At 43.7% G+C, this 27906-nt stretch overlaps 2 protein-coding genes and 1 long non-coding RNA gene across 6 annotated transcripts in view; 2 read left to right on the forward strand and 1 right to left on the reverse strand.

The window, feature by feature from the left end:
• CDHR2 (cadherin related family member 2) overlaps nucleotides 1–16770 on the forward strand; it is a 49695-nt gene extending 32925 nt beyond the window's left edge. For 2 of the 3 annotated variants that reach the window (XM_032949905.2, XM_032949907.2), the window contains exons 18-32: nucleotides 29–101; nucleotides 621–1223; nucleotides 2067–2138; nucleotides 2490–2545; nucleotides 3388–3548; nucleotides 3888–3990; nucleotides 6644–6732; nucleotides 8014–8103; nucleotides 8799–8864; nucleotides 9831–9897; nucleotides 10628–10761; nucleotides 12754–12867; nucleotides 13885–13965; nucleotides 14582–14654; nucleotides 15131–16770. In XM_032949905.2, coding sequence (XP_032805796.2) covers nucleotides 29–101; nucleotides 621–1223; nucleotides 2067–2138; nucleotides 2490–2545; nucleotides 3388–3548; nucleotides 3888–3990; nucleotides 6644–6732; nucleotides 8014–8103; nucleotides 8799–8864; nucleotides 9831–9897; nucleotides 10628–10761; nucleotides 12754–12867; nucleotides 13885–13965; nucleotides 14582–14654; nucleotides 15131–15295 — 1947 coding nt within the window. In that variant the 3' untranslated portion in view covers nucleotides 15296–16770. The remainder of the gene's footprint in view (nucleotides 1–28; nucleotides 102–620; nucleotides 1224–2066; nucleotides 2139–2489; nucleotides 2546–3387; nucleotides 3549–3887; nucleotides 3991–6643; nucleotides 6733–8013; nucleotides 8104–8798; nucleotides 8865–9830; nucleotides 9898–10627; nucleotides 10762–12753; nucleotides 12868–13884; nucleotides 13966–14581; nucleotides 14655–15130) is intronic. The other variant, XM_032949906.2, reaches the window with a different exon arrangement.
• LOC116940293 (uncharacterized) lies at nucleotides 14726–18645 on the reverse strand. Its single transcript, XR_004402525.2, has 2 exons — nucleotides 18507–18645; nucleotides 14726–15074 (listed from the first exon to the last, which is right to left on the reverse strand). It is a non-coding gene; the product is annotated as an uncharacterized LOC116940293 (long non-coding RNA).
• A 246-nt stretch (nucleotides 18646–18891) lies between these two features.
• On the forward strand, nucleotides 18892–26579 carry LOC116940292 (pterin-4-alpha-carbinolamine dehydratase). Of its 2 annotated transcripts, none has more exons than XM_076065703.1 (4): nucleotides 18892–19050; nucleotides 23772–23903; nucleotides 24433–24513; nucleotides 25767–26579. In XM_076065703.1, the coding sequence occupies exons 1-4, from the start codon at nucleotides 18892–18894 to the stop codon at nucleotides 25860–25862; spliced, it is 468 nt and encodes a 155-aa protein (XP_075921818.1). In that variant the 3' UTR covers nucleotides 25863–26579. The 2 variants fall into 2 exon arrangements, with proteins under 2 accessions (XP_075921818.1, XP_032805805.2); XM_032949914.2 differs by lacking the exon at nucleotides 18892–19050 and adding an exon at nucleotides 19093–19205.
• Nucleotides 26580–27906: the final 1327 nt, after the last annotated feature.

The raw sequence follows: 27906 nt of genomic DNA on the forward strand, positions 1-27906 counted from the left end.
ACATTCTTAATGATGTGTATTTTGTTAGGATTTGAATGACGAAACTCCGGTCTTCACAAAGCCGGTGTACACTGCTTCCGTCCCAGAAAACGCAATCGCAGGTGACATTACAATGTTGACATTGATTTGTGTTAATTGTGCTAAAGCATATATATTAGTAGAATGCCTCTTTATCTGCAACCATATCACCCGCAAAAACTCATTATCCGCACCCCAATTATTCTTATTCTGCACGATTATCCACGAATTTGCCCCCCCCCCGAAGATATGTGAAGTAAATTGGCAGAGAACATTGCAGATAATAGGATCCCCGATATTCATCCCCTACATCACTGCAGAGTTCTACTTTGCCATATACAGGATGTCTTGTATGCATCTCAGTCACAATGCACGTTTACCTATGTGCAGGTGTATATGCATCTGCATGATATATTGCATTATATATGTACACACACTTAACTATGAATGGGTGAAGCCCCATCAATTCAAATCCATTTGTGAATATAATTAATATTTGTATTTGTGTATCCTGCAAATGTGCACGTGTGTATGTTGTATGTACTTATGCGCTGCACATGTGCACGAAAAAATATATTTTTTTTACAAATATTTTCACGCAGGACATTTTGTGGTGAGCGTTCACGCTCCGGACTCTGATGTCAGTCCCCCGAACAATCGCGTCAGCTACAGCATCTTCAGCGGGTCGCGAGGAAACTTCCTGATCAGAGCTGTTCCGATAGCCGTCGGCTCTTTAGACTTCATCGGCAACATATCAGTGGATTCCGGCAACCAGCTCGACTACGAGGCAGACAAAATCTACACGATGGTGATCGTGGCGACTGACTTGGGCTTCCCGGAGCGCAGCTCTAGCACCACTGTTACGGTCCTCATCACGGACGTAAACGACGAGACTCCGGAAATCACCAATTTGCCCCGCAGCGTCAATGCCTTCGAGAACGGACGGCCTGGGGCGATGGTGGTCAACGTGACTGGATTTGACAAGGACACGGACGCGGACCTGAAGTTTTTCATCAGCGACCACTTTTGCTACAAAGGAGTGATTAGTGTCAACAAATCGGAATGCGCCAGGTGGTTTGTGATCAACGTTACATCTGGAACCGTCTCCTACGGCGACATCGAGGTGGACTTTGAGGAGATCACCAGGGTGGAGCTCACTGTGGTCCTCATTGATTTGGCGACAGTGAAAAGCAGAAATTCTACCTGTAAGTGGGCTGAATAAAAAGATGCTTCGAATAGGCCCGAGCAGCGGGTTTAGAGTGCAAGAACAATTTGCCTACAGCCATTGCCAGTACATAATTTCACCCTGAACTGTCCGGAATGTTGTCCTTGAAATTATTTTTGGGATGCCACATCCATCTCACATTATGTTATTCATCGAATTTGTATAAACTTGTTCAGAGGAACGTATGTTACAATCATATACGTTATTGCGGATAGACATTCCTTGTACTCTAGTGGTAGTGCCTGACGCAGATAATCCCGACTAAAAGCCTGTTTAGCAGCGTTCTGGAAAATATTGAGTGAGAAATTAAGCACAGGCCATTACTCAATAATGCCGTCGTCATCAGCATTACCATAAAGCTGTGTTTGGGTCAGAAAGTAATGTGTTAGAAATCTGTAATACGCTGTTGTTGAGTGAAATCACCATTACGTTTTACGATAGCTGCTTTGTATTCTGTGTAGATTGCATACATCTTTTGGTGCTTAGGTGTAGCCATTTGGGAACTCCTTAATTAAGGATCATTATATACATGAGATCATATAAATGGGTTACATGCAGAAGAAATAAATATATATTCTACTTTATTCTTATAATCGGGATATATATGATATTTCATATTCATAATTTCAGATACAGCCTCGAATGCATTAACGACTCTTATGTGAGCTGGCATTCGGTTCACTATTATTTTAGCACGTGACAGCTTAATGAGACGAAGTTTGGGTCAAGGGAGATAATGCATATTTGCATATATTTTACTTATGCTCAATCACGTGAGCTATCTGCAGTTTATTAACAACCATTATCCTTTTTATCATCACAGCTGGTGTACTCACAATCAACATTCTGGATGCCAATGACAATGATCCCATTTTCCAAATAAAACCTTCGACAGGTATGTTTACACAGGATGCCATAGCAACATATACTTGACCACACTGCATGTCACGGCACTTTTATTTCTGATTCCTTCCCCACGCACTGCTCCACTTTGGAATTCCCTCCCATCGTTTATTTTCCCACGTTCCGGTGATAACCTCGCTCAATGCAAGAGACGTTTTGTCGCTCGTCCATCACACCGTCGCCAGTTGCTGTTTGTTGCTGTCCACGTGGAATTGTGGGTCTCTGGGTCTATGCGCGGCAACCGTGGAGAAGAAAAAATAAACCTCAGTCCGTTTCCAAAGTCACAGCCATTTTTGTGTTTGTTGACCCCGGCTAAATGAAAACTACCTGTTTGCCTTCGCAGGTGTAATCGTTGCAGAAATTGCGAACGATAAATACGTGTTTCCAGAAATTTGGCAGGTAAGGTATTTGTTTGCCATTATTCATTGGAATCTTTGTCTAGCTCTCCACCTCATTTTAAGTGTTTGCACGTGACCTATACCACGTATTGTGCAAAAAGTTTAATTTTGGAATAACAGTGAAGATGGGCAAAATACATAAAAAATGATCAATTACATTAAAATTTTGACTTAAAGCTTTCGTGACTGCAGGAATTCATATTATTTGGGTCTTTCGGTAAAGCCACGTAGATAGAAAAACATAATACAGATATAGCTTACCAATTAAGCGTGTCTAGTGGAATTTCGAAACCAATTATCAGTGACATTGAGGTGTGTAATTTCGACAACAGTCACAAATTAGAAACAACGAAATGACAAAAAACCCCTACGATGCGTTATTAAAGGCAAATTATTCGGCGATGCTGCATTGGCAGTGGCGCATAAGCACAAATATCAAACATAAAGACTCCCAACACATAACACTGTGGCCTTAAAAGGAAGAAATATATATACCTCGTCTGGTCTCTAAAATGAGGGCGCCGGATTTACCGCTCGCTCATGACATGTGTTTCACCTCCTTGTATTGGACTCTTGATCAAAATCAATATATTAACACCTTTTTTTAAAAGGTGACATTTTGAGCAATGCTCATTCTTCATTGCAGTCATTTTTTTCCTTAATTGAAACGTCGCCTGTTATGTATTTTCGCACCTCCGATTAGCACAGTTGGCTACGTACAGTTGCAAAAGAAATTCAACATACATACATACATTTCCATTTTAAAGCCATACATTATTATTGACGAATGCATCGAGTGGTTTTACTGTTGTTGTTACGATGCGCTATTGTTACTCTGCATAGGCGACAGACAGGGACGAGGGAGAAAACGCCAAGCTCAGGTTCAGTGTGACGAGGCTGCAGCTCGTTCAGTCCAACAACATAACGGTGGAGCAGGATGTGAACACATTCTCCATGGAGACCCAAGCGAGCGATAACACCAACCAGTACACGGGCTCCATGGGGTGAGTGGGTGCCGTCTCCGCGATGGCGTTGTCACTTCACTTACACCAGGACAGCGCCGTTGAAATGACACAAGACACCTGTGACGCAGTGGTGGCAGTGGGTTGTGCACAAACACACAGATAACAACACCTCAGCGCGTTCGTCAATAGCAATGCCTACGAGACATTTACGTTCATCGTAAAAAAAAATTACATTTTAGGCCTTTGCTTGAAATGTCAGCTGTTGTGTGCGTGATTTTTTTTGTTCCTTTGAGTGCGGTGTCTTTAACTTAATTTAAATTAGTGATAAAACAAAATGTTTATTTTTTGCGTGCATCTTTTTGTTTTGTTTTTACACAGCATAACAAGAGCCATAAATCCTGCACAGGACGGAAGGTACATCATCACCGTGACAGTGTCGGACAACGGGAGTCCTCAGCGTCGAACATCGACCGACTTCACCGTACGTCATCGTCCTTCCAGCACAACTTTAGATACGTCTCCTCAGTGCAGTTATCACAAAGTACATCTTTAAGACACTGGAGGGCACTTAACCGTGTTATAAAACACACATGTGAAGGGAGATGCAGATACCTCCTGCATGAGTGGTGAATTTCGGAGTATTGCTGTGGTGAAAGACAACCTCTTACTTTTTTGTGTTTAGTGTGTTGTCCTTACCCACACCTATTAGCATGGTTGGCTATGTACAGTGCGAAAAGAAGTTCAACATACACATGTACATCACATTGTCAGAATCAGATTTTTTGTTTAGATTGGAGGAATCCGATGAGCTATGAAGCTCTTTTTCACAGATGTCTAGTAGTTCAAAGATGTCCAGTAGACACCAAATTGTATTGTGTACAGTAAAACCTTGGATTGCGAGTATAATTCGTTCCGGAAACGTGTTTGTAATCCAAAGCACTCGTATATCAAAGCACTCGTATATCAAAGCACTCATATATAAGTTGTGATCACGTGACGCTCGGCAGACAAAGCGTCTATACGTACTACTACTCGTATTGCAAGACCTCGCTCGTTTATCAAATTTATATTTATTAAAAATTTTTGTTGGTCTTGCAAAACACTCGCAGACCAAGTTACTCGCAATCCAAGGTTTTACTGTATTATATATCTCTATGTTGGGATATGGGTCCCTTTGTGAGGCTATGGATTTCTGTGTGAGTCTGTGGGTCTCCGTGTGTCTCCTCTGTAAGTAAAGTGCAATATATTACTCGGCCTCATCGATCATCGCGCCCCACACACACACACACTTTTGCAAGAGGCACAAATGGAAATCACCTAGCAACACCGGAAGGCCTCAAATGGCTTCTCCAAACTCAACACACATTTGTAAGCTCGGTCCGTTACAAGGGGTATTCTCAAGAAGCACAAAGTATAAACTGTGTATGTAAAAGTACGTGTTGAGTATCTGGCTCAGTGGTTAAAACCCTCGACTCACAATGAAAGAGTCTGCAAGTCTTGATTGCAGCAATGTAGGACTCGTTTATTTATTTTGTCTTCATTCAAATATTTTACCTCAACAGTCCCCTGAGAAGGGACGCCTCACTTCTTGCAATGGCGTCCAGGGTGTCCACTGACACATTCAAAGTTTCAATTGCAACTTGTTTAACCGGGTGAGGACTCAGAGAGACCAGGATAACTTTCATTTGCAAGAGTGATCTGGATTCGGCAAATTGACCAAAGTAGCACAAACAAGGCACAGCAATAAAGTACAGAATTGGAACAACAACAAAAAATGACAACAAAACACATACATAGAAAACATAGCAAACGCATAATGGAGTTGATTTTGGTGGTATTGGAATGAGTTACACTAAATGCGAAATATATCGATTGTATATCTATATGCACAATTAATGGCCTAGCATGCCAAGCACCACCCGACAGTACGTCCTATGAGGGATGCTGTATTTAATGCTGCACTCATTGCAGTTCCATTTTTATTTTCCTTATATTATATTTTAGTATATTTAAAGGTGTCACCCCCTTAATTTTATTCCAATTGTGCAATCAGCATCAATGTCAGAAAACAAATAATCGATTCCATATTCGTCCAGGTCAGTTGTGATCCCGCCGAATATCAGATAATTTCGCGCCCAAAGTAAAAAAACATCCCCTTAAGCCACTTTTTTATTCACACACAGCAGAGGGCACACTTTCCCCACACACAGAGCTGTGAGATTACTTAGTCTGTTGCACGAAAATATAAAAAAACATTTCTTATAATACCCGGAGAGCTGGAATTGAGCCACGTATAATTGTGTTTAAAAACAAAACAAATACAGATTTGAATGTGTCGTGCGACCAATCTGAGACTCATCCCCTCGTTGTACTTGAAACCCTACGGGTTTTGATTGTAGAGGCGGCTAAAGCTGAAATTCGAATGGCAGCGGCTCAGCAGTGCCGGCTCGGTGCTTTCATAGTTAGTTCATCGTTCCATTTATTTGGCATGGCCCTGTGAGCCATTCGGCTCTTCAATCGGGTGCAACTGTTACGAACAAAAGACAAAAACATGAACAAGAAAACATGTTAAAGTGACTATGTGACTGTGCAAACGGAAAATCCAGGAAAAAACATCAAAATATTCCTGAAATAGCACCGTACACCAACGCTGTGTGCAAAAATCCCAGTGGGATGCAAGTCAAACAACAACAACAACCACAAGACAACTAAGATTAAGGCCATCAGTCTAAATCCGTACTACAATAAACAAAAACATGGCCAAACCAAAAAACGTTTTCGAAATCACCAAAATAAAGCCATAAATGCAATGTAACAGTGATAATAGGAACTGGGCCCTCTGTGCCACCCTAGCTACCTCCGGACGAATTTAATTAAAGTGTAAATACTATACTCCTTGTGTCTTGAAAGATACATCTTGACTTAAAGCTTTTGTGACTGTCGGAATTCATATTCTTGGGTCTTTCGGTAAAATCACGTAGATAAGTTCAAAGAAAAAGTAGTTTTTTTGTTATTTTCTTGAAAGATAGTCATTCTTTTTTTGGTCAAACAAACACGTTAATGCACACTGCAGGATGAGCTTAATCTTGCACGTGTTCTACTCTGAGGATGTGTTCTTACTTTTCTCCTATAAGGCCTTCCTCATCAGTGAGACGAACAAGGTAAAGCTGGATTTTGATGGTTCTGTACAAGACATTGAAGCAAAGAAAGGTCAAATATCCATGTAAGAAAATTGCGCGCGATACACACGATAAAACTAATGTGATTAAAACTCATTACGATAAGCAGTAATATCAAACTCTGAAATAGTCTAATCTATTTGTGTATCATTAAGATAAACTCTGCTATATTATTTAATTGTTATAAATATTGTACAATATTTAACATTTTGTGTACGAACCATATGTTTGCCAAATATTTTTTCTGCTCTCTTTTCAATGTGCCAATGCCTTGTATGTATGTTGACCTCGTTTTGCACCGTTTGTAGCTAACTGTGCTAATCGGAGGTGCAGACTTCATCACCATTAAGGGGGGAAACTGCCGAGTCTACAGTTTTCAGCGATTTTAATATTAATCTCGACTTTTTTTCTGATCATCTTAATTACGAAAATGTAACTTTCCTATCAAACGTTGGCATTTAAACAGAAGAGGACGTGATACAGTCTTCTAATCAACACATGTGCAATAGCAAGGATATTATTCTCCAAAAAATGGAATGTACCACTGTAATTACTCTACAATTTGTTTAGTAGTAAGATGCTAACAGATAACTATATCCGGAGTGTAATAAATTGATTCGTAAGTTCACGTACGTGCATCAATATCGCGGGTGTAAGATTCAGTTTTTTCTAAACGTATGCGGTGGGTTCATGTGGCCACTACATTCTCCACAAAAAAAAGGATCAAATTGTTCAAATCACAACCGTAAGTCTCAGCCACGTATAGAATTGCTGGGGTATAAAGATTTTTCCCCTACAAAACATAGCTTGATGTCAGATTTTGCTGTTGCTAAAGTTTACATGTCCGAAGATGCTCTCGGTTTAACACATCGGCTTTCGCGACCAATATCATCCATAATACAGGTTTTTTTTGGGTTAGATCGCGTAAATATATAAATGTGTCGTTAAACCCGTCACCACCCGACACAGCTAATTAGTCAGGTTTGTCACGTAAACAGAACATGCCAATTAGTTACTAGTACAGCACACCGGTGTATTGGAGAGCCAAGCCACAACATTTACAATCTGAGTACGACTTTTCACCAGTTCTCAGTGTTTCCACGAACATGGCAGGGTATCCACAATTGCCTTCCACTTGCACATTTTGCTGAAGGCAAGGGCTTAATTTAGCCTCTAAGGTAGACAATAGTCACCACTGACCACTCGGTACGACTCGGTGAGATTGCATGACCTGCTTAACCACTGGCAGACGGAGTGCTGTCGATGAGCAGCAGAAGCGTTGGCAGCAGGACATCTTCAATGCGTAATGCGTCCTGGTTTTTCAGAAATCTCCAGAAGACTGTGTACAACTCCATCGTCGCAATAACTGCCATCAAAGCAGCATCTACGAAACAGACCCGCGAGGGAAACGACAAGTGAGTGGAGCACCACACATTTCTAAATATTTGTATTGCAACGGAACACGAACGTTTTAGCTTGCACTACTTACGCTACTTGGTTGCATGCAATGTAATCGCTGATACGTGGACGTCTCTGCAATCAGTTTCGAGCAGTTTGCGTGACCAGTTGCTCCTTCGCATCAAGCCCGCGCGGCTCTTTGCATCGACCGTATCGCATCACATTCACATTCGCGAATTATGATCAGTCGTTGGCAATCATGAATGCACCGCTTCCCTGACGCACAGCCGCTCGTTCGCGTGTGGGCAAAGCGCCCTGCAGGCCGATGATTGTGCTGAGCAGTTTGTCTGCACAACTGATCGTTGAGGTGTGCACCTTCCTCTATCTAGGCTTGTGTCGAGAGCACACTGAGCAAGCACGGATGAGGTCTGGGGGTGAATTAACAATCGGTCAATTGCAACCAAATCACCGTGCACGTGCCTGATACCATCCAACTCTGGAAGATACGGAGGAGGGGTCGAGCCTGGTTTGTGCTTGGGATGTGTCACCACAAGTGCATACCAGGTGCTGCAGGCGTATATGCCTGTGAGAGCTTGCCAGACAAAAAAAAAATCATTTGAAATCGATTAAAAAAAAGTTAATAAAATATTAAGGGGTTGTGTTGGCAGTTGGCATGCAACCAAAATGTAATTGTGCGATGTCTTGATTTCAGATCAGTTATGGAGGTGTACTTCTACTTCAGCAATGGGACAGCCGTGAGTCAAGAACGAGCAGTCAAGTACGTGCCAGGTTCACTGTCAATACTGTACTGCATAAGTAAATATACAAACATATACACCTATGTTTATATATATAGAACTTATTTCACACCGTATGTAGTCAACTGTGTGAATCGGAGGTGCAGGGGAAGGACAACAAAACTAAACACAAAAAACAGTTCTAAAAAAATGAGTGTTATATCTAGATTTAAAAGTTGCGTAGCTTTTATGCATACACTGTATCTGATTGTAAAAAAAAAACGTATCTGACCAAAACACTTGTTTCTGTCACGAAACTATGTGCTCTATAAGCTTTAAGCGAAGCAGCCTGATTCATCAAAACAAATTTTGTCATGCCTGCACTGGTGCACAAGCACAAATAACAAAAACTCACATTCCCCCAATAAGACTGTCCCATAGTAGGCAAAAAATATATATAGCAAGTGACGTTTTGGGCAATGGCCCTTCATAGCAGAGATATGTCTATCCTGTACCTATCCCTCTGCTGTGCAGAAGGGCAATTTTCCCAAAATTTCACCAATTATATGTTTGTGATTTGTCATTGTTATTTGAGCCTGAGTAAATAGTTCCTGGGAAAGTTTCCATGGTGTCTGTCTGGGGTTCATCATCACCAGCAAGCATTGTTTTCCCTTTTGAGAATGCAAAGGGGCTTTTAAGTATATAATACTAGCAAAACGTTGGCAGTAAATTGAACTACTAAATAGAATATATTTTTACTGAATCAATTATAATTATAATCTCACGATTTGGCATGTCTTGGTAGTGAGTGTCAAATTGCCGTTATTATAAACTCAGAATGTCGAACACCGGTTCAGAGTTTGCTTGCTGAAACAAATGCTGCTTGATAATATTCGTCTGGAAAACCAACAGGCTGGTGGACTAACACATTTTACGTGGAGACACACACAACGGAGTTCTCATTAAATTTACTCTTCCTTACACATTTATAATTGTGTTTTCCACAGAGTGATACAGGACAGTGTGGGAACAGAGGCGGTGCAGAAACTCATAGGCCTGGGAATGACGGGTGTGGTAAGTGCAAGGGTTGTTAAATGGTACCTGGTAAACCGGTAACCGTCATATGGTACACGATAAACCGGCAATCATTTTCAGAATCAATGACCGGTTCCAAAGTCAGGAAGTGGTAGCCAAAAGTGCAAACAGCACAATGGCCTAAGTGACCTCTGCAATATGTAAATACGTCTATGGCCCAGTAACCCAGAATGCACGCCACCTTGCCAGATCTTGGAAGCTGAGCACGCGTGAGCTTCGTTAGTGCCTGGATTGGTGACCGCCAGGCGTTAAACAGGCGCTGTCAGCTGCTGCTGTGGGGCTACAGTGCAGCAAAATGCATTGTTGTGCTTTCTATGCTCCTACATCTATGCGCCCCGCCTTCACACACCTGCGCTGATGAGTGCGGTAAATCATGGTAAACAATCCCGCCCCCCCCCCAACCTGCACGGTGTGGGAAGGCCGTCATCCAGCAGTGGATTGACAAAAACGGTTGCAAATGTACATATACTTAAATAAATAAATAAAAACTATGCAGTTTATATGCAGACCACGTGATAACTGATTATCATCTCATGTCTCTGTGCACGTGCGGCCCACAAAAAGTATTTAAACGTCTTATTCGGCCCTCCAGAAGGAAAATGATTCCCCACCTCTGATATAAATTATCGATTGTCAACAATGAATACCATTCACCATTGTGTCCAGTTTCTGACCTCATTCTTTTACATTCCCTCCGTGTCTGCTACAGGGTTCGGGTCCCACATTTGAAGATCCAAATATTGCACAATTAAGGCTGTTGGAGATATTGGTGATCTCGCTGGCGGTGGTTCTCCTCCTTATCCTGACTGTCATGATCACCATCACAGTCTGCATGCGCAGGAGGTAGCTCATAACAACAATAATAATATTCGTTCGTACATTTCGTGTTTGTGCTATGTCTCAGATATGTAAGGTCTGCCAATCGGCGGGGGGGGGGGGGGGGGTGGCATGCTGGGGGGTGTGGGGGGTGGGTGGCATGCTGGGGGGGGGGGACCACGGTGGCAAGATGTTAACTACCTCGCCTAGTGTACAGGAGGTCGTGGGTTCGTCGATCCCGACCCTGACGCCCGTGGTCACATGGATTTTTTTATCCTGGTCCTCCGGTTTTTCCCTCCACTTTTTAAAAATAATATTAGTTTCGAGTATTTGGCTGCTATAAATTTCAACATCATACCCCACTCCGTTGGGCAATCATTTGGGTGCAGGTCACTTCTGAAAACGAACTATATAGTTCAGTCGCTCTTAACTGGTTATATCTATAAAATTTAACCCAGTTGAGTAATTAAGCTGCAAAGTGGGTTCCTATTGAGACCTTCTGAACAGGTCTGGCTGTTAAATGTGATTTCCGTGTACAGTGGCAGCTGGAGCAGGAGAGAAAGGGGTTTGCATGCAATTTATAATCGACTAGCTTTACTACCCGGCTTCGCCCGGGACTTGGATTCTCGTCTTGGATTAATTTAATATTCCCTTATATTTCAGTGGAAAAACCGTGAAAAAAATTGATGGTTGCAAGAAAGAAAAGAATCCGAAACAACTAAATTTAACTAAATCGGATGTTTTCCACTCAAGGAAATTGAACCTTAAGCAGGCAACTCGGGAAGGGAATGGCGTGGCGAGCTGAATATAATCGCGTTCCCGTAGGAATTCCAGACAGCGTAAGCTGTGCAAATTTCATGACGTCAGAGCTCAGCGTTCGAGAGTTTTTGCTGCTTCGCACAAACAGATGTATCTTCTGCTTTATATTTAAGAGCGAGCTGAAAATAGTCGCGTTGACTTAGAAAATCGAGACAGCGACGCCGCGCATTTGCGCGGTAGACATGGCCTACGCGGAGGGTTGGGGGGGGCGGGTGTGACATCAGCAAGAGCACTTCTTGACGCTGCCACATGCGGATGACATGACAGTTGTGACGTCACCACTCACTAGACGTGCAATATATTATATCCATTATTGCGCCCCCCCCCCGCCCCAAATACAAAAGTCTATTTTTATACGTTTTGCATTGCGTACAGTCTGGAAACTACCCACATGCCAAATTTTAAGTTTGTTGCATGTCGGGAAGTATGCTAAACATTTCGAACAGACACACATGTTCACAAATTTCCCTTGCATGTATTGTTAAGGATTTTTTTTACTCGTGATGCATGGCCCCACCAGCTCCTATTGACGAGCCGCCACCGACGATGTAGTACGGTTCGTTGACAACGATCCAGGAAATATTTTCGCGTGTACTTTGCCAGTATCAGTAATCTACATTTATAGATGCTCCACTGACATAATAGCGAGAAACTGTAGATAAAAGACTCTTATGTCTCCCAGTAATCTCAAAACGCATTTTTAATCCTTTTAACAAACCATTCTGTAAGGTATGGAGCCATCACTTTCACAATTTTCAATAATCTGTCTATAAATGGATCACCCTGTATGACAGTCTCATTTAGAGTGTCTCTTCAGTCTGTGTTATATCCTGTCTCGTCTTGTACATCTCCCATCTCTCTCACATTTCTCTATAATGCCTGTATGCTATAGCCAAGACATTATCTTGAATATATCACAAGTTTGCATGCAAAATCATTACTTTCTTCATTTAAATTAAAAGCTGGAGTGGCCCTTTTTTCATTAGCAAGTCTGCATCATCCTAAAGTCTTCAATAATCAGGTTAACAGTTCTTAACACAACAGGAACCTAAGGAAAACTTCTGGAGGAGTTGATTGGAGAACCAATTTTAGCAAGCGCACACGTGGGTATATCCATTTAAATTGTCTCTTGTTTAGTATTAAACTTTAATGGGTGTGCCACATCCGCCAAAAATTACGATCATGCTGTTGCATCTGCAGCTACCAGAGGAAACTCAAGTCCATGACCGCGATGAACCGCGCCAAGGAAGTGAAGAGCGCACCGGCGCAGAACGGAACCCAGGTTCCCGGCACGAACATGCACGCCACCGAGAAGTGAGTTGCCCTGCACGGCAGCGTCTCTGGCCACCCTCTCACTATCATCGCATCGATCAACAACTGAGAAACACACCGATGGGATTTGTGTCTCTCTGACAGCCCACGGTGGGGTGGAGCGGCGGAACAGTGGCTTGCATGCTGTGCTGTGAACCTGATGGCCCATAATTTATTCACGGCTAACATAAGTGGGGAGTGATATTTGAACTGGTCCTGGGCCCCGCATTGACTGACTCGCAATGACAAGGGTGGTGATGTATGGTCACGAAACCCCAATATGGTATGTGGCGGCCCTCATCCAGTAGTGACGCCACGGTGGCGAGATAATAAATACTGGAGGTCGTGGGTTCAATTCCGACCTTGACGCCTGTATATTTGGAGTTTGCATGTTCTCCCCGTGGTTGAGTGGATTTTTCTCTCCACATTTAGAAACATGCATTTTGAGTATTTGGCTACATTAAATTTCGACGTGGTAAGCCATTTCGTTGGGCTATGATTTGCGGCTAGGTCACTTCTGAAAAAGAGCTATATAGCTTAGTGGGCCTTACCTGGTAAAATAAAAAGTTTATAGTGTGTAGAACTTATTTTGCAGCGTATGTAGCCAACATAAAAGGAAGGACAACAAATTAAACACAAATTTGTGACCTTAATCCAGCAGTGGATTAACAAATGACTAAAAATTATAACAGCTTATGTATTCAAATCTAGAAGGATTCAGATGGCTTTTGTTAAATAGCTACATTTAAAGTGTTATACTAATGCAGTACCTAATGCGTACGTAAATCTCTGCATGCATTTTATTGATGAAAAACGTTGCAACTATATTCGAGGAATATTTCTAATTTCACTGCTTCAAGATGACAATTAGTTTCGTGTGCTCTGGTTAACTAATTGTATTTTGAATTGCAAATTGGAACGATCCAGTTTCAGTTGGTTATTCTTCTTATGCAACTTTTACAATCATCGCCGTGTGCAATGCAAATCTGTGGTGACGTGAAACTGCCGGTGTCTCTGCAGATCGAACCCGCTGTGGAACAGCCCCGTCTATGAGCTTCCTGACCTCGGCTATATCGAGGAGAGTGACCCTGACAGGAAGAGGTCAGTGACAATGCGAGGAAGGTGCTAGGTTTCATTAATTTGACGTTTAATGCACACCAACCGATTAACTTAAAAATATATAACAATGTATAAACCAGTGGTGTAGCTATCAAGTGTACAGGCAGTTGCAACTGCGCCAGGGCCCACGAGCTGCAGGGACCCAAGCACCAGGAGTTGGTGTGGAGGGGATTGCCTATTTACTTCCTTGCATCAGGGCCCATGCCATCCACGCTACAGACAACATATCACGTTTTTTGTCCATCAGCAATGGGCCCTCCAGGTTGATATTTCCAGCAGTGTTTTATATCAGCAGGCAAATGCTGGAATGGTTTCACTTTTCGGTTTCAACTGCAGAGTGAAACAAGTTAGATGCTACGGTATCAGGTTTTATCCTTTGAAACAAATTATTTTGGCAAACGTTGGATCCAGAAGGCTCACAATGATAACTTTTTCTCACATGTTGTTACCTTTAGACATCACTAGATGCCGTAATAACACGTTCACAAGCGAGTTGACAACCGTGATGATGATGATGGCTGTCAGCGGTTGTGATGACAGTGATGGTGGTGGCGGTGAAAGTGGTATATATATGAACATCGTTTTTTCATTTTCTCAGCATAAACTCTTTGGATGAAAATGTTCTTGATGCAAGCGATTTGCGGATGGAAGAAACGGAAATGAATGTGAAGGTACGTGTTTTACGGTTCACATTTCAGCTCATCGTACTGCGTTCTGATCTCTAAAAAGACTAGATGCAGCATTGTGGAACCCCTCCGAGGAAGCTTTTATTATACAGATAACAAATTGTCCCATGTTCATCGTTTACTGAAATATGAGTGCACCTTTGGAAAAAATAGAGAGGCACAAGCAAAGTGACATTTAAGGTAGCTTTGTCTGTTCTTTGTCAGTCTGTGTAACTTTTCAATCCTGGGCAGAGACCTCTCCCCCACTGTCTTCCCTTCTGTGCTTTCCTTCATTATTCTTGCCCAGTAGAGGCCTCCGATTTCTTGACATCGTCTCGCCATCTTTTTCCGCTGTCTTCCTCCTTCACCATCTGTTTACCATCCACTCCATTGTGGCGAGGCTGAGTGAACGTCTATTCCGTCATCCTGCGTGACATCGCATCCAAAACACAGCCACACCCTTGAACGTCTACGCGTGTCAGCAGGCGCCTCCAACGAATCACAGCCACAAGAATGGTGAGAGCGCCCATCAGAACCTCCTGGGAGTCGCCCTCCAGCAGCGAGAAAATGATCGCAGTGCCCGCGACATGAAATTGCCCAACTTGCAGGGCGCCGACAACAAAGCTCTTGACACGACGGATATCTAACCGGAGCCTGCGGCGTACCCCTGCGGCGTGTCCCTGCATCCCATCAGCTCGCAAGCTGCTGGCTCTCTGTCAATTGTACGGTCGCTAACAAACGATACACTGGTGCAGCCATGTGGAGTTATGGCGAGGGATGTGGAAGTAACCATGCAGAAAAAAAACCCCTCGTTCTTTGCAGGGCAACCTGTGGTTCCAGAATCAGAATGTTCATTTGAACTGGAAGAATCCGATGAGCTATTAAGCTTTTTTGTTCCACCAAAACAACCTATTAAACATGTTTATCTTATAAAGTAACGTTCGTGACGAATGTAGTTTACACAGGTTAACTGACAGAACAAAGTGGGTTTTTATTTCTTTAAGGCAACTGTCTCCAGGACTCCGAGCTTCTCTTAAGATTACCAACCACGCAGTAAAAAATATTCCGTACATGCATTCCCTTCCACACATAATTTAAGGAGTGCATTCAAAGGGTTTAATAGTCTATTTTCACATTAACAAAACAAGCTCAACACATTGGTCAATAATAATGCCTTCAAATAAAACATAATTAAACTAGGCGATGTTTTGGGCAAGGGCCCTTCACATGAGAACATTTGTAGAATGAATGGCTTGTTCACCTCATATTAAGGATAATACAATAGCACAAAGATAAACTAAACGTTTCCAAACGCTCTATTATTCTACTAAAGAGCAGCTGGTTCATACAACGGAGCCCGATGTCGCATTACGGACCGTGATGGCAATATGATTTTGGCGTTTCTGTGCTTGAACGCAACGCTTAATGAATGGCACCGCTTCTGGTTAGGACATCTCGGTACAGACGCGGCAGTTTGACAATCATTCTAAGCAATTCCACGACTTTTCTGATTTTGTGGGAGGCCGGTTCGGTGGATGAGCGTCTGCTCTCGAGAGCAAAGGGATCTGAGTTCACTGCGTGCTTTGTATTGCCCACTGCTCTGTGAATCCTCATTGTATTTGCAGCGAAAAATTACTTCTGGGTCAAACTTCCTTTTGGAATTGTCAGGCATGTGCTGGATTAGTCTGTGCTATGCACGTGGAATTGACACGAGCAACTTTATTATGCATTCCGAGGACAGACTGTAGAAGTTAAAATAAAGTTTGTGATTCACTAGTTTTAACAAAACGATAGCAAGAAATTACCGATGTTTAGGACAATGTATGATAGCACTTTATGTAACATTTTAAGGTTTACAAAGTAATTGTAAATCAAAATACATTTCATGGTATTCTTTTAATGTTTTAATTATTTTTAATTTCACCTTTGCCAATACATAGCAACAGAATATTTGCGTTTAATATTGTAATTGTCGACTGTTCTTTGCTATTCCTCCGATGTCACTGTATTCTGTTTTTCAAATGTTGTGTTTTCACAGCGGAGTTTTGTCAAAATCAAACCTGAATATATATGTAATTAGAGTTTCATCGTATTAATAAAAAAATGAATCTTATTACAATCATTCATGTGCATGTCTTTTTTCTCTTTCACTGCCCAAACCACACCCGAACTTTGAGCAAAACTAATCATAACACATACACATAACCAAGGCCGTAGCCATGGAATCAACATTGGGGGGGACCAAATCTTCCAGGGGGTCTAGGGGTCCCCCTCCCCAGAAAAAAAAAACTAAATTTGAAAACTAATTTCCTGCATAAAATATTTAAAATTCACTACCACATGGGATGGACTTTTTATTTATTTTTTACAATAATGCCTAATAGTGTATATTGTATTACATTGCTCTGTTTTTTCTTTTTTACCTTTTCTTGTTTCATTTATGTAATGGCAGAGATTAGGGATTAATAAAGTACAACCATAACCACAATCATATAAACATAAATATATGCATTGTTATATGAAGACAAGTCCAGATATTGTGGCCAAGGTTTATCAATTGTTTTTTTTTACTTACATAGCATAGCAATTATTTTTAAAAAATATTTTTATAGCAATATATTGGGGGGAACATTTTGAGCATATTTGAATATATATTGGGGGGGATATGTCCCCCCCAATATATATTATAATATATTATAATTACGGCCTTGCACATAACATATACATCCAGGTACCTTGGGTGTAGAGCGAGCAGCTTGCAATCGGAAGCCTGCGAGTTCAATTCATAATTGGGGGGGGGTTCACTCAGCCCATCATCCCTTCGGGGTCGATAAACGGGTACCACTGTGGGGTAGTCACGTTTTGTTGGGAAGACAAGCTACCACCATAGGAATGTGGAATTACCACCACTTAGCTCAGTGCTATGTGTATGTATGTTGAACTTCTTTTGCAAGGTAAGTTAGCAACCGTGCTATTGGCACAAGCATCAACTCAACACTCGGTTGAGCAAGATGTCACTTTGACATCTTATCCATTTACGTCGATGATCGTTTTCTGAAATTGCAGAGGAGACCTTCCAGCAGTTAGGACGAACAGGTGACTTCATGGAACCGACTATTGATTTGCAGATCCCACGGAACCTTACACAGCAACTCGTATTTCACACTGAACAACAAGTCTTCACTATGTGTATCACCACTTAAAGCAGTGTTCTTAACTAATTTTAAAAGGGGGGGGGGGATTTTCGCCAATAAGAAGACATCGTCAGTGTGAGTGTCGCCACACATTGTAAGCCATTGGGGGTTTAACAGCAACATGTTGATGATTGGGGGGGGGGGTATTTATGCGATATAACCCAAAAAAAACCTGCATTACGGATATTGGTCGCGAAAGCCTACGTGTTAAACTGATGGGGGGCAGTGCCGAATTATCCTAGTAGAAAAAGTAGCTACATGTGCTACGGGCCCCGCACTTTCAAGGGCCCCGCGCTAAATGCTTTCAAGCTATCAATTCCGGTTCAGTGATTCTACACTAGCTCTATTACGATAGTACTATACCGCCTTCAACTTTTACGAACGACTGGGTGTTTAAGGTTAGCGATTTGCACGTATTATCCGGCTGTATAGCAAATGAAAAAAACACAATTACTTTACGATGCAAGTAAAAAAATTGTGTTTGAATATTTATGGGTTTTTGTTTTTAATTTAGGGCCCCTTTTTAACATATGCTCCAGGCCCCGCACTTTGTTAATCCGGTACTCACAGGGGGGGTTCACTCTTCGTGCATTGTCGGGGAAGGGCGCAATGAAGAACATCGTCCTTGTTCCGCACACACACATACACACAAATTTAATTCCACCTGTCCGTCTGCGCCATAGGTTGTTTTGGTGTCCGTGGGGTGCTCTGCGAGTTGACCAGTGGGGGGCGCAGTCCTCCGTCGTCCGTGACCGTCCACGGACAGTCACAAATCTGACGTCTCCCTCCGTGTGGACGTGGGACAGAGGCTTGGAACGAGCAAGGCCAATCCGCTGTCTCGCACACAGCACAACACAGCACACACACAGCACAACACACAAAGCACACAGCACAACACACAGCACACACACAGCACACACACAGCACAACACACAGCACAACACACAGCACACACACAACACACACACAGCACACACAAAGCACAGCACAACACACAGCACAGGAGCGGCGGGGTGAATTTGGAGAGGCGGTGGTTGTGGTTGTTGGTGATGGTGGTGACGTGGGGGAGGTCACAGCCCTCCCCCACAATAAAAAAATCGCTTACGCAAGAGAAGAGACAGATTCTGGAACGAGCGATTGGACACAACAACAACAGCAACAACCAAACAACAACAACAACAACCACCAGGGCGGCAAAGCGGGACCCGGTTTGTGTGTCACTCCGCCGCTCGCGTCCGCGGTGTCGCGGCGTTTGGATCTCTCCCCCATCCCATCCATCCATCAATCCCATCCCATCCCACTCCATCCACCCATCCCATCCCTCCCACTCCACGTGGCACGAGCGACTCGTCGGATTCAGATGGTGAGCGAGACAAAGCGTGCGTGCGAGTGGTGGGTGCAGCGGCCCCGGGCCTCACCCCTAGGTCCGCTCGGCCTCAAATGAGTCACCTGCTCGCGGCGTTGTAAATAAACGTCGCCACTGGGTGGGGAGACAAAGGCGGCCGGCGTCGGTGCGGTTGCTGCTGGCCACGGACGCCCCTCGTGTGCTGATCGCTAACAGCACTTGCCTCCTACAGTCTGTTTACAGGCTACACGGTGGAGGGGGTGGTGGTGGTCCTTTGTCTTTGTTGTTCTGCGCGTGTATTAAACAAAACAAAAACCCTCTGTCCGCCTGCGTCACAATACACGCGGTTAGCAAGCGCGGTCGGCTAACGTACGGTGCGAAAGAAGGCCCGCGTAAATGTTGTGCGGCAGATTGACACGCGCGCGTTTACGGAGAGGGCTCGTTTCATGTTGGTTGGCCGCGCAAGGTCGCGGCGTCGTCGGTGATAAATGAGAGTTTGAGTCATTCTGCTTGCAAACGAAGCGTGTTGTGTTGGTCACAACAGAGCATGTGTGCATTAAGGACTTATTTCGCACCGTACGTGGCCACTTGCCCCGTCATTTTTTAAACATACGCGTCAGTACGTAGGCGGTACATTTTGCACGCTGCTGTGCGGAGTGCCGTGTATAACATTAATGCGGCCCAGATCTGTAGTGACAGTGATAGGATGGCCTTAGTCCGTCTTGCAGTGGATAGATCATGGCTCGGGGTGATGATATTGATGGTGTTGGTAAATCTGCAGTGCACAGTACACGATGTGCTGTCTATAACATTAATGGGGCCCAGATCTGTAGTGACAGTGATAGGATGGCCTTCATTAATAGAGCAGTGGATAGATCATGGCTCGGGGTGATGATGATGGTAAATCTGATTTGATAATGCGTTTTGCACGCTGCAGTGCACAATACGGGGAGATGATGATGATGGTGTTGGTGAATGTGATTTGATAAGAGCATGGTGGGCGTGCCGCAAGTAAAAATAAAGTGGACTTTAAAAAAATCAGTCATGCTGTGACACATTTTACAGAGCCCTCAAAACGGCTTTGTGTCAAATGTAATTGCTGCAATGTGTTATGCTACTTCCAACAATTAAGGAATTGCCCGGGCTTAAAATCACTCGGTGTATTGCCAAGTAATAATAATTATCATCATCAATCACGGAAAGACATGCATATCCATCCATGCCAACTGCTAAAGTGTAACAATACCCATATAATCAACACGACTTTCAAGTGATTGTGTTCAATAAATCGCTGCGGTTTTGCTGTGAACGCTACGGTTTTTTTTTAGATTCAGAATCTTTATTTAGCCTGCAGGAATCCGATGAGCTATGAAGCTACTGCTGACTATTGTATGTAAGGTGTATTGGCATATATGCCTACAAAAGACATTTATACTCAATGGTTCTTTCGGTAAAGTCACGTCGACAGGAAAGCAATAGGTCACGACGTTTCGATCGCAACACAAGCAACCGTCATCGGGTGAAACAAACACAGCAGGAGAACTGATGACGTACGTCGCCTGATGACGGTTGCTTGTGTTGCGATGGAAACGTCGTGATCTATTACTTTTTCTGTCTACGTAACTGTACCGAAAGAACCAAATAGTATGGATTCCTGCAGTCTCGAAAGCTTCAAATAAAAAAAATACAAAAACATTTGGGGGGGAGGTGGCATTTTTCTTTTTTGGGCGGGGGGTCAACAATTTTGTGATTGACTTTTTACCCCCACATCTGGGATCGGGGGGGGGGGTGTCCACTTCATGTAACTTTTTAAAAAAATTCAGGCCTTCTGAAAGGCTCTTGTGAATTTAGTTGAAGGACAAACGGAAGGCCGGGATTTTATGCTCGATGTCCAGTATGGGGCGGGTTCAGAAAGTTGCAACAGTGAACAAGGCAAAAAAAGATCGAAATGTGTAAAATTGAGAAAATTGTAAAACAAGTCACTAAAATTAAACAAATAATAAGCAAATTAATTACAAGTCCGATTGACCAAGATTGGGCAAGGCAGCAACACAACTAAAACAAAAAATTGCAGCACAATGCTTGCAGTGTTACGTTGCACGTGTGCAGTTGACCATTAAACACAAACTGCGCCATTGATAACGAGGTCACAGGTCACAGGGGCCATGGAGAAATCCGTCTCTCTCGTTTTTTACCCTTCCCCCCCAATTTTTCCAAATCCATTGGGCGGCTGAGTCCTGCCGATAGGGGATTGGTGCTTGTGAAGGGGGTGTGAGTGCAGCGATCAACCGGACAATGACAGCGGTTAGGAATTCCTATTTGCTCGGCTGATTCTGACCACCCCATCCCGAGCCAACCACCCTCCCCTCCTCCTCGAGGCTATGGTTACATTTTCAGATGCTTACTTTGTTTTCAACCAACGTTGAACATGATTATAATAATACGGGTAGAATGCTTCTACAGGCATATGTTCAGTCTAAATAGCAGCAGGTTTATCTGATTACGAGAACTTTCACGATGAAATCCAACAACACGAGTTTGATCGCCAGGCATGGTAAACATCAGTGGCGAGTGGTATCCAAACTAAACTATATTTTTTTATTTTACCAGGTAAGGCCCACGGAGCTATCTTGTTCTTTTTCAGAATAGATCGGGCCACAAATGATAGCTCAACGAAGTGGCTTATGTGTACATTTATTGCAGCCAAATACTCTAAACGCATGTTTCTAAATGTGGAGGGAAAACCCGGAGGACCCGAAAACAAATCCACGTGACCACGGAGAGAGACATGCAAACTTCAAATATCTGAACCGGTCCCAGGCCCCCTTCTTTATCAATCCACACTGAGCAGTTTGGTGAAGTATGGTCAAACAACTACCAAGACCATCGAGAGACCTTCATCCAGCAGTGGATCGATGAAGCGCTGTGAATTATTTTAACTTTTTAACAATGGTACGGTACTGCCCATAAATAAGCGCGGAGTGATAATATAATTATCACAGTGATTCATGAATAAACATTTAATCACAATAGCTTTTTTGTCAAATAGGTCTTGGCGTTTCAACTTTGTGTTGTTAATGTGTGGCCTATGCTTTGCCAAAAGTTCTACTCTGCCAAAAGCTAACAAAGACTTGTGTGTGGTGTGTAACTTGCAGAGCAGAGTGTCTGTGGGTACATTTACATATCTATTGCCATCCTTATATCTTTCCACGACCTGCGTGTATGTGTGAGTGTGCCATGTCCCAGGTGGTGTAGTGGTTAGCACGCCACGCTACAAACCCGGCGACCCGAGTTCGTTTCACGCTCACAGCCAACACCAATGACGATTATCTGAACCGGTCATGTGCCTCCCCTAGGTCGACTCAGCCTTACATTAGTACCTGGCGCAGTGTGTAAATGCGGCCGGGCGTGGTGCTGGCCACCCACCCCCTCGTGTGCTGTGCCAGCCTTCATAGGTGCTCGCTAACAATACTTGCCCCAACGGTCTTGTTAATAGGTTATACGGGGGTCTTTGTCTTTATTTGCCATGCCCCAGGATGAAAATTCCCCTGGTACTTAATTGTAGGGTGGAGACTGGTTGCCTCATTCTGTGGGCACGCTGGAGTGGGGAGCAGTGCTGCGGTGATTCATGGCAGCGTTGCAATCATGCCGGTCACTCAAGTTATATTCCTGGTCATGCACGCCAAGTAGCATGAGGCAACCTAACCAAATTAGATATACAATTATCCTGAATATACACATGATCTCATGAGATCTTGGAAGCTAAGGAGGGTTAAACCTGGTTTGCAATTGGATGGAAGATTGAAAATCTCGCATGGTGGCGAGATGTTAACTCGCCTGGTATACAGGAAAGGTTGTTGGTTCGATCCCGACCCTGACGCCTATTTATTTGGAGTTTGCATGTTTTGCCCGTGGTCGCGTGGATTATAGAAACACGCGTTTAGAGTATTTGGCTGCTATAAATTTCCACATGATGAGCCACTTCGTTGAGCTATCATTTGTGGCCAGGTCGCTTCTCAAACAGAGCTATGTATCTCAGTGGGCCTTACCTGGTAAAATAAATAAAAAAATTCGTTTAGAATTTAATAAATACCAAGTTGTGTCGGTTTGAACGTTCAAAGTGATCAGGAAATGGTAATGGATTCTTGAATCCATCTATACAGAGATTCGAGTGTCACCTCCACCTATGGGTCCACCAGGTGCTCCGGTTTCCTTCAACACCTTGACTGATAGAAGATAACTCATGCTCAATTTGAAAAACGTGCCATTAATTTTGTTTTCCCTCTCTGGCACTGGGGTTTCCCTATTCATGGGAACCCGGGGCATCATAAGCCTCAGTCTTGATCGTCATAACTAAGCTGGAAGCCTCCCCAGTGGGTCATGAAAACGCCCACAGGAGAGTGGCTATAATGACGGCTTTGCACACACCCGGGGCAGACTGATGGAAATCACGGCAACAGCTTTTGCACACCATACATTTGTGCAACATTGGCAATCTTAACATGAAATTAACCGGATGATGCTCACTCTCGCCGCGGGGCTCCAAACTTCACGCCGTTTTTTTTTCGTCCGCGTGCCCCGCAGGCTGGTCGTCCAGAGCGGCTGGGTCAGGCCGAGCGCGAGGCAGCGCTGCCCGAGTTAACCGCCTCGGGCTGGCTCGTGCAGGCCTCCAGGGATGCCATCCACAAGGAGTTTCTCTTCAAAGATTTCAACCAGGTGCCCCCCCCTGCCCACGCCACCCCCCCCCCCCCCCACCTAATCAATTCCACTCCGGTATATTTTAGAATACCTCCCTGAGACATTTATTTCCTCTCAGTAATGTCCTATTTGTGTATTTTGCATTTCGCCTTGTGCAGTACTGCACTGCAGTGCTGGATTAAGCTAGTGCGGGGCCTGTAGCATATGTTATAAAAGGGCCCTAAATAAAACAAAAACACAAATATTAAAACACAAATATTTAACTTGCATAGTAAAGTAATTGTATTTTTTCATTTGCTATACAGCCAGATGATACGACAAATCACTAACCTTAAACACCCAGTCGTTCATAAAAGTTGAAAGCGGTATAGTACTATAGTAATAGAGCAAGTGCAGAATCACTGAACCGGAATTGATAGCTTGAAAGCATTTAGCGCGGGGCCTTTGATAGTGCATCTTCTACTTTTGCTACTAGGATAATCCGGCACTGCTTCACTGTATTATTCATAATGCTTAAGTTTGTCTCCCGATGGCTCGTCGTTTCTAGGCATTTGGATTCATGTCGCGGGTCGCTCTTCAAGCAGAGAAAATGGACCATCATCCCGAGTGGTTTAACGTTTACAACAAGGTCAGTACAATACGTGCATGAGTCATTCAGGAATGTATTGTGAGAGAGTTAAGACAGATTTCCTTCAAGCGCTGTTAGCGAGTAGCACCTTTGACAGTCAGCACAGCGCACGAGTGGGTAGTGTGACCAGCACCACGCTCTGCCAGCTTTGTCTCCCCAGTGGCGATGTTTACACACTGGACCAGGTATTGATTTAACCCCGAGTCGACCGAGGGGAGGCCCAGGACCGGTTCATATATTCGTCACTAATATTAACCGTGAGCGGGAATCGAACTCTGCTCGCCGGGATTGTAGCATAGTGCACTAACCTTTACACGACTGCTGCCGTAACCCTCCCCGAATACTCTGGGCGAGAATGCTAACGCTCTGTCATGCATCTCTCAGTAACCCAAATTTGCACGCTTACCATAAACCCGCACATTATTCATTTTTCCTATGCAGTGAAGGATCCTTTCAACTGCTCAGTTTATCTTGCATCAAGACCACCCAGCTCGTTATTCATAGCAGCTCAGCTGCAACGGCATTCGTACCGACGTCACGTGGACACAAATGTGTCGTACGTACGACATATTCGAATGACACTTTGGAGAAAAATGGTTTAATGTGGGTGATGTTTTCGAGTGGCTCTCATAAACGTACACCACTGCTTACAAGAGTGCGTGTAAGCAGTGGTGTACGTTTGTGCAACCCTCCGACAACATCAATTATAGCACGTCGGCTTTCACGACCAATATTATTCATAATAAAGGTTTTTGGGTTAGATTGCATAAATATAAATGTGTCGTAACCCTCCACCACCCGACACAGCCAGTAAGGATTGTGATATAAATGACGCGCCAATTAATTAGTGATTCAGCCCACTGATGTGTTGGAAAGTAAATCCACAAGATTTACAATTTGAGTACGACGTTTCGCTGGTAATTGATGGGTTTACAACGATGCTCTAATTAAGACCCGAAGCAAGTGGATTGCTTCACTATTCTGGCAAATCGCCCGATGATGCAGGATGTTAATTACCAGCAAAACATCGTACTACTCAAATTGTAAATGATGTGGAATTACTCTCCAACGCATCGGTGGGCTGAAGTAACTAATTGGCGCGCCGTTTACGTGACAAACCTTACTGGCTGTGTCAGGTGGTGGAGGGTGACGACAGATTTATGCTTACACAATCTAACCAAAAAACCTTTATCATGAATAACGTAAATGTTGTTACGGCTTGTGCAACCTTCTCTGGTTCCCCCTCTCGACAGGTGCAGATCACTCTCAGCACTCACGACTGCGGGGGGCTCTCGGAGAGGGACGTACGCCTCGCCCGGTTCATAGACAAAGCCGCGGCCTCAATTTAAGCGTGACCCGGCCCTTTGGCCTTGTCTGTCCGGTGGTCGCCGAGCTGCATTGGCTTACGGTTACCGAACGGATATGTTATGAGGTCGCACTCATTACACACAAAGTGCTTGCCACGAATGAATCACAACACCTTGCTGATCTTGTCAAGGAGCATGAATCCTCACGTGAACTCTCACGGTCATCCTCGCAGCAGCGGCTTTTGGCTGACCATCGAACAAAGACAGTCGCTGCTGTCCGCGTGCTTCCAGATGTGCTTCTGCAGCCGTCTGGAACGATCTTCCTTCCAATGTTAGGAAGCCACTGGAGCTATCCACTTTTAAACCTTGATTGAAAACTAATTTCTTTAAAATGGCTTTTTGTGTTTAGCTTGTTGTCCTTGCCACGCACCTCCAATTAGCACGATTGGCTATGTAAGGTGCGAAAGAAATTCAACGTACGTACATACACACACGGTACTCACACCAAGGTCCGCACCAGATGAGACGCGGGAAAATGCTGAGCCCTCACGGTGGAGATCGAGGCCATCTCATCCGCTGCCACCGATGCCGCCGCATCTTACCATCGCTTCTTTCCACCTGCCGAATGCCACGTACTCGTTAGTCGACACATCGTCGACCAAGATTTTTCACGTACGGTTGTCTGCATTTTTCATTTGATGAGAATTTGCGCTGTGTGGAAAGTGTGAAAGATATACCAAATAAACATTTCTCATCGTGTGCAATTCTCGTCATTATTGTAAACATCCGGTGACATACAAATTCCAAGTCAAATGAAGATGCTATTTACACTTCACGGTTTGTAAGCACTTTTAAAAATATATATGTTGTAGACTTAAGTTGAACACGGCGTTAGAAAAGTTAAAGGCGTGTCTACGAAATGCGAAGGTTACTTATATTTGGATTTAAAGCTTTCGTGACTGCAGGGATTCATATTCATAGTTCTTTCGGTAAAGTCACGTAGAAGGGAAACAATAAAATAAAATATTGTTTTGTATTTTTATTATTTTATTGTTTCCCTTCTACGTGACTTTACCGAAAGAACCAAGAATGTTACTTATATTGCGCCGCTTAAAATATTGACCAGCAGAGATTGCCCTGCTCCACAACACGTGCTCGTGAACAATCAATGGCGTGGCACAGAGGATATTCCATGAGATAGACCCCATTGCTTCTTGTGTTTAGTTTGTTGTCCTTCCCGCGCACCCACGATTAGCACGGTTGGCTACGTGCGGTGCGAAAGAAGTTCAGCATACGGTACATGCATGAGCCTATGCCGCTTTTCCAATATGCCCTTCGAAGAAGGGATGTGTACATTTTAAAATGTACCAAAGCAAGCGATTACTCTATTGCAACAGCACGTGGTTACTACATACAGCAGTATTTGGTTTGACATGCTTGGCCGCTTTGAAATATTAGTCAAGGCCAGCATGGTGATGAACGACACATCCCAACTTGCAGTGGCGCACTCGGTCGATTCATTCAGCACAACAAAGTAAAATAAGACAATTCATGGACGCTTGCATGCGTTCCCCCATTGTATTTTAAGAATCGCGTCGTCAGAGCCCTCAAGCTAAGGCTGTTTATCAGGATTGTAACAGTACTCGCGTGGCCAGTTCTGTTGATTTGTAGTGGGGGGTGGGGGTTAACGCGTGAGCTCAACAGCGGCCTCCTATGGACGCACAAGGGGTGATGAATGTGAGAAGAGCCACGTGAAAATTAAAATGGGATGTTTGACCAAGATTGATTCATCGTTGGTTCAACGGTACCAACCACGCGTCAACGTTCGCCCAACGTTCCATGGTTAATGCGTAAGGGATTTTAATCAGAATCTATGACGTGTGCATCATTTGACGGCACGGTGGCTATGAGATGTTAACTGCCTCACCCGGTCTACAGGAGGTCGTGGGTTCGATCCCTACCCTGACGCGTGCTGTATATTTGGAGTTTGCGTGTCTCTCTCTCCCTGTGGTAGCGTCGATTTTTCTCCAGGTCCTTCGGTTTTTCCTTCCACAATTAGAATCAACACGCGTTTAGAGTATTTGGC

This window comes from Petromyzon marinus, chromosome 8 (genome assembly GCF_048934315.1).
Source record: "Petromyzon marinus isolate PM22_M1 ecotype Great Lakes invasive population chromosome 8, UKy_Petmar_22M1.pri1.0, whole genome shotgun sequence".
NCBI lineage: Eukaryota > Metazoa > Chordata > Hyperoartia > Petromyzontiformes > Petromyzontidae > Petromyzon > Petromyzon marinus.

Coding starts and splice junctions, on each gene's coding strand:
- LOC116940292 (XM_076065703.1), top strand. CDS start 18,892: ATGGTGGTGACGTGGGGGAGGTCACAGCCCTCCCCCACAATAAAAAAA. Junction 19,051..23,771: donor GGGCGGCAAAGCGGGACCCG/GTTTGTGTGTCA, acceptor CGTGCCCCGCAG/GCTGGTCGTCCAGAGCGGCT. Junction 23,904..24,432: donor TCTTCAAAGATTTCAACCAG/GTGCCCCCCCCT, acceptor CGTCGTTTCTAG/GCATTTGGATTCATGTCGCG.